The 12,903-nt window shown below is 45.6% G+C and overlaps 1 protein-coding gene across 1 annotated transcript in view; it reads right to left on the reverse strand.

The window, feature by feature from the left end:
- The window catches only part of OPN5 (opsin 5), a 91,678-nt gene that overhangs the window by 14,331 nt on the left and 64,444 nt on the right, over nucleotides 1–12,903 (reverse strand). Inside the window, exons 4-5 of the mRNA XM_077291537.1 lie at nucleotides 4,314–4,484; nucleotides 3,194–3,528 (exon numbers count right to left, since the gene is read on the reverse strand). Coding sequence (XP_077147652.1) covers nucleotides 3,194–3,528; nucleotides 4,314–4,484 — 506 coding nt within the window. The remainder of the gene's footprint in view (nucleotides 1–3,193; nucleotides 3,529–4,313; nucleotides 4,485–12,903) is intronic.

Genomic DNA, 12,903 nt, shown 5'->3' on the forward strand with positions numbered 1-12,903 from the left:
GATACCCCATTTATATCTTTTTTTATGATTTACAGCTTTTACGCAATAAAAACTATTTTATAGAAAAAATAATTAATTTTGAACCACTTTATTCTGAGAGCTATTGGTGTTCACTGAATAGGTTAACTAGTGGGACAGTTTTATGAGTCAGGTCATTCCGGACGTGGCATTCTTTCATAAAAATATTTATTCAATGGTACAAATTTACATATACTGTATATATATATATATATATATATATATATATATATATATATATATATATATATACACTGCTCAACAAAATAAAGGGAACACTAAAATCCCACATCCTAGATATCTCTGAATGAAATATCCCAGTTGCAAATTTGTATTCATTGCATAGTGGAATGTGTTCAGAACAATAAAACATAACAATTATCAATGTAAACCAAAATGAATATCCCATGGAGGTCTGGATTTGGAATGATGCTCAAAATCAAAGTGGAAAATCAAATTACAGGCTGATCCAACTTCAGTGGAAATGCCTCATGACAAGGAAAAGATGCTCAGTATTGTGTCTGGCCTCCACGTGCCTGTACGACCTCCCTACTGTACAACGCCTTGGCATGCTCCTGATGAGGAGGCGAATGGTCTCCTGATGGATCTCCTCCCAGACCTGGACTAAAGCATCCACCAACTCCTGGACAGTCTGTGGTGCGAGACATAATGTCCCAGATGTGCTCAATCGGATTCAGGTCTGGGGAACGGGTGGGCCAGTACATAGCTTCAATGCCTTCATCTTGCAGGAACTGCTGACACACTCCAGCCACATGAGGTCTGGCATTGTCCTGCATTAGGAGGAACCCAGGGCCAACCGCACCAGCATATGGTCTCACAAGGGGTCTGAGGATCTCATCTCGGTACCTAATGGCAGTCAGGCTACCTCTGGCGAGCACATGGAGGGCTGTGCGGCCCTCCAAAGACATGCCACCCCACACCATTACTGACCCACTGCCAAACCGGTCATGCTGAAGGATGTTGCAGGCAGCAGATCGCTCTCCACGGTGTCTCCAGACTGTCACGTCTGTCACATGTGCTCAGTGTGAACCTGCTTTCATCTGTGAATAGCACAGGGCGCCAATGGCGAATTTACCAATCCTGGTGTTCTGTGACAAATGCCAAGCGTCCTGCACGGTGTTGGGGTGTGAGCACAACCCCCATCTGTGGACGTTGGGCACTCAGACCATCCTCATGGAGTTTGTTTCTAACCATTTGTGCAGACACATGCACATTTGTGGCCTGCTGGAGGTCATTTTTCAGGGCTCTGGCAGTGCTCCTCCTGTTCCTCCTTGCACAAAGACGGAGGTAGTGGTCCTGCTGCTGGGTTGTTGCCCTCCTACGGCCCCCTCCATGTCTCCTGGTGTACTGGCCTGTCTCCTGGTAGCACCTCCAGCCTCTGGACACTATGCTGACAAACACAGCAAACCTTGCCACAGCTCGCATTGATGTGCCATCCTGGATGAGCTGCACTACCTGAGCCACTTGTGTGGGTTGTAGAGTCCGTCTCATGCTACCACAAGTGTGAAAAAACAACCAACATTCAAAAGTGACCAAAACATCAGCCAGAAAGCATTGGTACTGAGATGTGGTCAGTGGTCTCCACCTGCAGAACCACTCCTTTATTGAGGGCATCTTGATAATTGCCAATAATTTCCATCTGTTGTCTATTCCATTTGCACAACAGCATGTGAAATTGATTGTCAAACAGTGTTGCTTCCTAAGTGGACAGTTTGATTTCACAGAAGTTTGATTTACTTGGAGATATATTCTGTTGTTTAAGTGTTCCCTTTATTTTTTTGAGCAGTGTATATATATATATATATATATATATATATATATATATATATATTATTTTGTGATTTTTCGGTATCAACCGCAGCATTTAGAGGGCTAAACTGGCCGGAGAAGTGCGGGAACTGCTCGTGGCAGTGAGTGACGGGTGTCAGCTGTCATATCAGAGTCTGTGCACACAAAATCGCTTGGATGTATCCATATGTCCAAGGTCATTAAATACCTACCGCCCTGGACATATGGATCGTGAATGGGGTTAAATAAAGTAAAAAGTGAAAAAAAAAATAGTTTAGAAAAAATAAAAACAAAGCACAAGAGCTCAAATCAATCCACTCATTCCCCATTAAAAATAAAACGAAAGGAAAAAAGTACACATAACCGGTATTGTTGCCTTTGTAAAAGTCTGATCTATCAAAATATAAAATACATTAATCCAATCAGTGTAAGGCGTAACGAGAAAAAAAAATTAAAATCAGAATTACATTTTTGGTCTCTGCAACATTGCAATAAAATGCAATAAAAAGTGATCAAAAGATCATATCTGCTCCAAAATGGTCCCAATAAAAACGTCAGCTCAGGGCACAAAAAATAAGCCCTCACCCGGCCCTGGATTCAAAAAAACTGAAAAGGTGTTTTTTTCAAGAATTTCTAAAAAATGTTTTCGCTATTTACATAAAAAATCTATACATGTTTGGTATTTGAGTAATCATACTAATTTGGAAAATCCTACTGTATAGTGAACATAGTAAATAAAAAACATAACAAACAATTGTGGAATTGCACGTTTTTTGCCATTTCAACACTTGATATTTTTTTCCAGCTTTCCAGTACATCACATGATAAAAGGAATGATGTCATTCAAAATAGCCATATTAGTGGAAACATAAAAAAGTTATGGCTCTTGAAAGAAGGGGAGGAAATAAAAACGACAGTGAAAAAATGGAAAATGGCAATGGCATGAAGGGGTTAAAGGATTATTCCCTAGATATTTTTATCTCCTAGGCGTTAACTTACTAATTGCTGGGTGTCAGACTGTTAGGTCCACCAGGGATGCCAAAACCAAGACTCTGGAACCCAGGACCTAGGATCAAAAAGGCTCCATCTTGAATGGAGTGGAAGGGTGCATATTCGACCTCAACTCCATTCATTGTCAACGGGACTTCCTCCTTGTACTTCGATTTTTGGGTAATTTGGCATCCAGCCCTTGTTTGATGGATGATTTTGGAATCCCATTGTCCGTTTTTAAGTCAATAGTTTAAAAACTTTTGTTTATTGAGATCCAAAAATGTGTGAGTTACGTGTTCCCCTAATTTACTGAGCAGTACGCATTATCCGCTCATCATATTGACACAGTGACACATATAAAGCCCCGGTAAATCACCTTGGTCAGCTTCATCTCCAACGTGTGGTTGTTCTGGTTCCTGGTGTCATATTGTGCCACCTCCTGGGCAGACGACTTGACCTTGGCAATGATCATTGCATATGAAAAGACGATGACAGCGGTGGGCAGAGCAAGGCAGAAGAAGAAAATAGAAAGTACGAAGACCTTGCCCCTCAAAGACGCCTGTGCCAGCCACCAGTCTAGGGTACAAGACGTCCCGAATGGCTCAGGGGCATAGTTACCCACACCCACCAATGGAAGAGTCGCCCAAAATGATGCATAGATCCATGCGAAGAATACACTCATAAAAGCGTGACTTCTTTTAAGCCAGGTACCTGCAAATAAAAGTTAAAAACATTATACCAGGTCACCGAGCAACATGCAGATGTGTCAAGTGTGCTGTCCTTCAAGACTACAGGTAAATCTGCTGCCTGATCCTCAGAGGGTCACCACGCATAATACAAATACTGGACAACTGTTTGAAAAAAGAGGAGCTCTTACATGAGCTTCCAATTTTCCCCTTGTTACCCCAGCTTCAGATGTCACACCTTTGTTACCTGAGACTTAGATGTCCCTTCTTATGCTTCAGTTGTCACTCCTTATTACCTGAGCTTCAGCTGTTCCCTTATTACTCCAGCTTCAGATATTCCCCCTTATTACCCCAGTTTTAGATGTCCCCCATTTATTACCTGAGATTTAGATGTCACTCGTTATGGCGTCAGTTGTCACACCTTATTACCTGAGCTTCTGATGTTCCCCCTTGTTACCCTGGCTTCAGATGTGACCCCTTTATTACCTGAGATTTAGATGTCTCTCCTTATGGCTTCAGATGTCCTCCTTATTATCCTGGCTACAGATGTTCCTCCATATTACCTGAACTTCAGATGGCCCCTCTTATTACCCTGGCTCCAGATGTTCCCCCATATTACCTCATCTTCAGATGCCCCCCTTATTACAGCAGCTTTAGATGTCCCCCCATATTTCCCTGGCTTCAGATGTCCTCCCCTTATTGCCCCGGCTCTGGAAAATGTGAAGTGACGGCTCGGGCAGCAGGAAACAGCTGACAAGTTCTCTTTAAGACAATCGGCCCTGTTATATTTTCAGGTAACCGTCTATTTACCGTATTTCAGATAGCAGATCTTCAAGTATCTGTCAAAACTAACGACCGTCATTGTTATGAGGCTTCCACATCCAAAGAAGAAACCGGTCCATCCGTACCATTGGCAGACGCTCCATCCGAATACCCAGCGGTGACTGAAGAAGGACACAATGGAGAACGGCTTTCCTGTCACTGGGAAACAAGAAGGCAATGTGGATTTTACAAATGCACCAGACATAATCGTGCATTACACTGGCAGCCCAAAGATCTCAATAGGAACTATGTAATTCATCATATCTCCTGTGGGGGAGCTTGGGAATCCTTATAGATTACAAATGATCACTGAGGTCTCAGCTGCGGCACCCCCTGTAATCAGCCTTTAGTCAAAAAGCATATTTTTACAGGAGACAAAACTTTTTTTCTAGTAAACAGATGAACAGAAACACCTGGTGGTCTAGGGTGGTTAAAATATTAAATTGTCAAGTCCCTGGTGGCCTAGGGTTAAGGAAAGGCTGAATGGCACATCCTCCTTGGTCTAGGGTAGTTAATCAGTAGTGATAAGCGAGTATACTCGTTACTCGAGATTTCCCGAGCACGCTCGAGTGACCTCTGAGTATTTATGACTGCACGGAGTTACCGCGACAGAGCAGTACCAGAAGATCTGATGGCTGATGGCTCCTGCTTCGCCGCCGAGAAGAACTTCTCCAGTGTATTAAAGGTGTTTGTTTTCTTTCAGCAGGACAGGGGTTAATAGGCCATGTGGAAATCCCTGTTTTCAGCTGTTCTTGGTTAGCCACTCCTCTCTCCTATAAAAGCAGGCCTTCTGGTCAGATCCTTGTCTGAGATAGCACTTGCTTGATAGAGCTGGAGTAGAGAGGAGCTGGTGTTTGGAGAGCTGGAGGAATTTATTGTGCGACAGTTGTATGGTTTGTACGCTTGGAAATTCATCATCTTTACCTGCCTTATTTACTTCCCCCGTCCTTCACACCCTGGTGTATACCTCTGTTATTTGTCTGAGCATATTTTGTGTGAGTGGAGTTTACTTTTACCCTTGTCTTTGTTCCCGTTTGTCGGGTTGGTGTACTGCGGTACACAATAGCGCCTCTCTTCCCCGGGTGGGGAAGGGGACAGACGCAGGGCTGCAGTTAGGAGACAGGGCAAGGGCGGATGCCCCAGTATCCTCGCCATCTGAGGTATCCCGGGGAACAGGGCGAGTTAGGGCGCCCTCTAGAGCTAGAGCCAGGAAAGGTGCCCCTGGTCCCAGTTTATTCGCCAGTCCAATCGTGACATTATCTCAGACCGAAAGCATTTTCTGATCCATGATGGATCCTATCACAGCGCTGACAGGGCAGTTGCAGCAGCTCAGTCTGGAGGTGGAGGATTTACGCACGGTGGTTTCACAGCACTCTGTTACATCTGGTGTGGGGATCTCGCCTTCCAAACAAACCATTGTGGAGCCCGAGGTCACCCTGCCAGACAGGTTCTCTGGAGGGCGGGACAAGTTTGTTGTGTTCCAGGAGGCCTGTAAACTTCATTTCTGTCTGAGTCCGGTATCCTCTGGTACAGGGGAGCAACGGGAGGGGATTGTTATATCGCTCCTGCAGTGGGACCCGCAAGCATAGGTATTTTCTCTCACATCTGACTCACAGTCACTCCAGACAGTAGAGGGCTTCTTCCAGGCTTTGGGTTTGGTGTATGATGACCCTGATCATATCTCCTTGGCTGAGTCATCTCTGCGCCAACTTCAGCAAGGAGACCGTCTGGCGGAGGAATACTGCTCCGAGTTCCGGTGATGGGCCACTGACACTAGGTGGAATGACCCGGCCCTCCGTAGTCAGTTCTGAGAGGGTCTCTCTGTAAGAGTAAGGGATGCATTAGCTCTCTATGAGACTCCGGATTCCCTTGAGGCGGCCATGTCTCTGGCGATCCGGGTTGATTGCCGTCTTTGCCAGAGGCATAAGGAGACACCTCTGGGGGCAGGAGGTCCAAGTTTGAGCGTGACGAGTACTGATTCCACTGTGGAACCCATGCAAGTGGGTGCAGCATCCCAACCTAGCAAACTTGCATTAATTCGGCGTAAGGGGGGAGTGTGTTTCTGTTGTGGTAAGAAGGGTCATTTTGTGAGCACATGTCCTACCCGTCACTTGTTTAAACAACTGCTGGAAAACTAGAGGGCCCGGAATGCGGGGAGGTTGGCAACTCGGGTGTACTCAACCTCTGTGGGAAAGACTTGTTTTTTCCTTCCAGCTTTTATATGTGGGTGAAAATAAGGTTGACGTGTCCGCCTTCTTGGATAGTGGGGCGGGGTTTAATTTGGTCGACGTTGGGTTCGTCTGAGACCAAGGCCTTGTCTCACAAACCTTGTCCAAACTGATACCCATAATAGCTATCGATTCTGGCCCTCTAAAACAGGGGCACTTCACGCAGGTGGTCCATGACTTACGGTGAACAGGTGGGGGCCATACACTCTGAGGTGTTAAAGTGTTATGTGCTTGAGGGCCTGCCATCACCTGTGGTACTGGGACTTCCTTGGCTCGCTCTGCACAATCTGGTAATTGATTGGCAGACACAGGAAGTGGTAAAGTAGAGTACATACTGTCAAGGACACTGTCTGGGTACCTAGCTGGCAAGGGTGGATACCCAGTCCGTGCCCCCATTACCTGTCAGACCTCGTGGATGTGTTTTCTGAGCAGGGCAGCCAAGAGCTTCCCCCTCATCGTCCTTATGATTGTGTCATCAATCTGGATCCTGGTGCCAAGCTGCCCAAGAGCAGACTCTATAACATCTCAGGTCCAGAAAGGCAGGCCATGAAGGACTATATTACGGAAAGTCTGGCTAAAGGCCATATCTGACCATCCTCTTCTCCCCTTGCTGCAGGGTTCTTTTTGGTTAAGAAGGATGGCGGGTTACGTCCTTGCCTGGATTTCCGGGAACTTAATGCGATCACGATCCGTGATCCGTATCCGCTACCTCTTATCCCTGACCTTTTTAATCAAATTGTTGGGGCAAAATGGTTCTCTAAAATGGACCTGAGGGGGGCGTACAATCTCATCCGCATTAGGAAGGGGATGAGTAGAAGACTGCGTTCAATACGCCAGAAGGACACTACGAGAATCTGGTGATGCCTTTTGGGTTGACGAACGCGCCCGCCGTCTTCCAGCACTTTACTAACACATCTTTAGTCACCTTGTAGGCAGGTTTGTTGTTATCCACCTGGATGATATTCTTGTGTACTCACTTGATCTTGAGTCACACCAGCAACATGTCAGACAAGTCCTACACATACTTCGTGACAATAAACTGTATGTCAAACCTGAAAAGTGTATCTTCTCGGTTGAGGAGATCCCTTTCCTTGGATATGTATAATCTGCCACCGATGTTCGCATGGATCCGGCGAAAATCCGGGCGGTATTGGAATGGGATCGTCCTGAGGATTTGAGGGCCTGACAAAGGTTTTTGGGTTTTGCCAATTACTACCATAAATTCATAAAAAACTTTTCAGTAGTAGCCAAACCGCTCACTGATATGACTAAAAAGGGGACAGACTTCTCCAAGTGGTCCAGTCCTGCCAGAGAGGCATTTGACACGTTGAAAAGGTGTTTTGCATCTGTGACGATTCTTATTCAGCCTGATGTCACTCAGCCTTTCAATGTGGAGGTGGATGCATCCGAGGTGGGAGTGGGGGCTGTATTATCGCAAGGTGCGTCTCCTGGTAAATGGCAACCATGCGCTTACTTTTCTAAAAAACTGTCGCCAGCTGAGAGAAACTATGATATTGGTAATAGGGAACTCTTAGCTATCAAATAGTCATTTGAGGAGTGGCATCATTTTTTTGAGGGAGCGGTTCCCCTGTGATGGTGATCACTGACCATAAGAATCTGGTTTACTTGGAGTCGGCAAAACGTCTTCCACCTCGTCAGGCAAGATGGGCATTATTCTTTACCAGGTTTAACTTCTTTGTTACCTTTAGGCAAGGGGGGTAAAAATGTTAAGGCAGATGCTTTGTCCCGTTGCTTTCCTGGGGGAAGGGATAAGTGCAAACCAGTACCTATTTTACAAAAAGGGGTAGTTATCGCATCTATATGCTACAATCTTGAAAGAGAGGTTGCTGACGCTCAGGGGGACGCCCCTGCTACCTGTCCACTTGGTAAACTGTTTGTACCAGTCAATCTCCATCTTAGAGTCCTCAGTGAACATCATGATACGGTGCTGGCTGGACATCCAGGGATTAAGGCCACCGCGGATCTACTTAGTCGGCGGTTTTGGTGGCCAAGTGCTTATAAAGATGTTCAGGAGTTTGTAACCGCCTGCAATATCTGTGCCCGTTCTAAGACTTCACATACTCGTCCGTCAGGGGCTCTCCTACCATTGGAGATTCCCAGCTGACCTTTGACTCATTTGTCAGTCGATTTTATTACAGATCTACCTGTGTCTGCAGGGAACACTGTAATCCTGGTGGTGGTGGACAGGTTCAGTAAAATGTCTCATTTTATTGATTTGCCAGCTTTGCCTAATGCCAAGACTCTGGTGCAAATCTTCGTCAGGGAGATAATAAGACTGCATGAGATTCCTACGGATATTGTTTCAGATGGGGGGGCAGTTTATCTCCAAATTCTGCCACCTACTTTTAAAATCCACAATGATTTTCACCATTCACTTCTCAAGAAGTACGTGGCATCTGCACGACCTTCACCTCTGCCACCTTCTCCTTTCATGGTCGATGGTAATCTGGAGTTCCAGATAGCAAAGGTCTTAGATTCTCGTCTTGTTCGTCGGTCACTTCAATACATGGTACATTGGAAGGCGTACGGTCCTGAGGAGAGGATGTGGGTTCCAGCTTCCGACGTCCATGCGACCAGTCTGGTCTGAGCCTTTCATGCAGCCCACCCAGATAAACCAGGTCCTGAGGTTCCAGAGATCCCTCATAGAAGGGGGGGTACTGTCACGGAGTTACCGCGACAGAGCAGTACCAGAAGACCACGGCAGTACAAGAAGCACTTCTCCAGTGTATTAAAGGTGTTTGTTTTCTTTCAGCAGGACAGGGGTTAATAGGCCATGTGGAAATCCCTGCTTTCAGCTGTGCTGGTTAGCCACTTCTCTCTCCTATAAAATCTAGGCCTTCTGGTCAGATCCTTTTCTGAGACAGCACTTGCTTGATAGACCTGGAGTAGTGAGGAGCTGGTGTTTGGAGAGCTGGAGGAATTTATTGTGCGACAGTTGTATGGTTTGCATGCTTGGAAATTCCTCATCCTTATCTGCCTTATTTACTTCCCCCGTCCTTCACACCCTGGTGTATACCTCTGTTATTTGTGTGAGCTTATTTTGTGTGAGTGGAGTTTACTTTTACCCAAGTTAGGGCGCCCTAATAGAGCTAGGGCCAGGAAAGGTGCCCCTGGTCCCAGTTTATTTGCCAGTCCAATCGTGACACTCGGAGATTTAGTTTTCATTGCCGCAGCTGAATGATTTACATTTGTTAGCCAGCTTGATTACATGTAGGGATTCCCTAGCAACCAGGCAACCCCCACATGTACTTAAGCTGGCTAGCACCTGTAAATCATGCAGCTGCGTCAACAAAAACTAAATCTCCGAGCAGTCACAAATACTCAGAGACCCCCCGAGTGTGCTCGGGAAATCTTGAGCAACGAGTATACTCGCTCATCACTATTAATCCGTTAATGGTCCTATTTCTGGTGGTAAGTGGCAAATGGGTGAACATGTACACTTTTTGTGGTTTAGGATGATGAAGAAATAAATACCACCCTGATGGTCCAGGGTGGTAAAAGGCTTGATACGTTTGTCCCTGGTGGTCTGGCTGTGTAAGAGCTTAAAGGCCTAGTATAGTTAAAAGGCTAATGGTCACATTACTGGAGGTCTAGATTGGTGAAGGGATCATCACTAGTGGTCTAGGACCTGACGGAAGGAGGGTGGTGGTCCTGGGCCCACTCACACATTGGGGCCCGCCTGGATTCATAGCCTTTTTGCTCTAACAATCTCCAATTGGTAGGAGCAAGTCGCTTTACAAGGAGGTGGGGCACGCAGAAGACATCATCATCCCAGTGCTGGCAGCGCTATGATGTCTCCGCATTGCACCTCCTGCATTTGGGCTCTTAAGGCAAAAGATCTAGTCGGTGAGCTCATTGGGGACTTAGAAAAAAATCTAATTTTTTTTAATGTTTTTTCCTGTGGCAATAAGGTTAGAGAAGACACTGATGGGGTCTAATAACTTTCGGGAGGGCACTCACAGGGCAATGTTCAGGAGGGCACTAGGGAACATTTTTACTTTTTGGGGCCATTCAGGGGAAATTATTACGTATTAAAAGGCACTCAGGGAGCATTATTAGTTTTTCTGGGGTGTCAGAACAATATAGCTAAAAAATGGGGCACTCTAGGTATCAAATCCAGAAGAAAAAATGTGGATTGTAAATCTGTCCGAATTCCAGAGATTCTCCTCTACAGAACCTCTCACCAATCCAATCAGTACCCAATCCATAGCACTTGGCATTATGAATTATTTAGGAGGCACTTAAGGGGCATTATTACTTTAAAAATGACACTCAGGGCATTACTACTTAATAACGGTACACTTGGGGCATTATTGCTTTATAAGGGGGCACTGGGGGATTATTGCTTTATAACTAGTGTTGAGCATTCCGATACTGCAAATATCGGGTATCGGCCAATATTCACGGTATCGGAGTTCCAATACTGAGTTCCGATACTTTTGCAATATCGAATACCGGAATCAGAAGTTCCCATAATGCTATGAGGAATCCTAAGAAGTGTGGGCACATCCTGTTATGCAAGTTACGCATGTAAACAATGGCATGGCTGTGATTGGCTGCTGAAATGATGTCATGATGCACTATAAAAGCCGCCGCCGCCATTTTTGGTTCACTCTGCTGTGAATTCAGTTAGGGATAGGAGGCTGCTGTTCTGACTGAGGGACAGTTTAAGATATCAATTTGCTTCATTGTGCTTTACCCAGGCTACTGTAGCAACCGTGTGAGAAGCTTTTTTTGCATTGCAGCACTGTTCACGGCTGTCTGCAAGGTCTCTGTGAGTGTGAGTGCAGCTCACGCTGCAGTGTGTTCTGTAGCCAGATCTGGTTGTAGTCCGTTCAGCGTGTGTCACTGCCTCATACTGTTACATTGTCCTTTTTTGCATTTGTGCTGCTGCACATTTTTCCTGATTTCTCCTATTAGTGTGTTTCCATCCATATCCTGCTAGATTGTGTGCAAACACTATATAGGAATAGATAGAGAAGCTTTTCTGCAGCCTTGCAGCACTGTTCACGGCGGTCTGCGAGGTCTCTGTGTGTGAGTGCAGCTCACGCTGTAGTCTGTTCTGCAGACACATCTGGTTGTAGTCCGCTCAGCGTGCGTCACTGCCTCATACTGTTACATTGTCCTTTTTTTCATTAGTGCTGCTGCCCATTTTTCCTGATTTCTCCTATTAGTGTGTTTCCATCCGTATCCAGCTAGATTGCGTGCAAACACTATATAGGAATAGATCCAGCTAGATTGCGTGCAAACACTATATAGGAATAGATAAAGGAGCCTTTCTGCAGCCTTGTGCCCTGCAGCCCCAGCCAGATAAGTATTAGCCTATTTTTTGGAGCCTCATCTATTGCATTGTAGGTTACCTTGCTGCATTGTAATAGCTACAAAAAGTTTGTGATACTATCGGTTTGACATCTTTGGGCGCATCCATTTTTTTTTTGTAAAAAAAAAAAACCTAAATAAAGTTCACCAAACACTCCACTTTACAGTTGTGTAGGCCACATTAGCTCATATTAAAGTCTAGTCCACACTTTATAAAATCAGTGTTTCTTATACCTGTTAGCAGCTGTTCAGGAATAAGCACACTGAGCCCTTAGTACTTTTCTGCCTACCTTTATCAGTCTACCAAGATGAAGAAGGCAGGGAGTAAGGCACGTGGTCGTGGGCGTGGAGTTTCTGCAGGGAGAGGACGTGGGGATTCTGTGCCTGCTGCAGGCACCAGTGACTCAGCATCCCCCAGTTTTACCAGGGAACAGTCCTTTATGCGCAGCTTTGTAGGAGCTCGCCGTACCCCACTGCTGCGGGAAGAACAAATTGAAGCCGTTGTCTGATGGATGGCAGAAAACGCATCGACTTTAATTAGTGCCACATCCTCTCAGGTCCAGAGCACTGAAGAGCACCCATCTGTCTCTTAACCACCTGCCAAATTGCCCAGGTGGTCAGAAAGTCCTGGACAGGAGCCATCTCTACTTCTGTTCTCTGAATCTCTTGGCTTGGAAAGAGTGGGCCAGCCAAGCAGCATTCGAAAAATGGAAGAAGAGGCAGTATGCAGTGATGCGCAACTGCTTTGTCTCGCTGAATCTGAAGAGGCGGGTGGGCCAGTGCCTACGGTTGTGAGGGTGATCTCTTAAAGGGAGATCTATATGATTGCTTGTACCTGACCAAATATAAGCTGAGTGTGCGCTTAGAGGCTCAGAATGTATCAAATTCACAGAGACGATACACACACTCCTCACTCAGTGATGGCTCACTCACAACTGGTTTATTCTTAACAAAGGAACATACTAAAAGAACAGGAAATGGGGGAGGTCGCACAACTTCAGAATAGTCAG

Source organism: Ranitomeya variabilis, chromosome 2, assembly GCF_051348905.1.
Source record: "Ranitomeya variabilis isolate aRanVar5 chromosome 2, aRanVar5.hap1, whole genome shotgun sequence".
Classification (NCBI taxonomy): Eukaryota; Metazoa; Chordata; class Amphibia; order Anura; family Dendrobatidae; genus Ranitomeya; species Ranitomeya variabilis.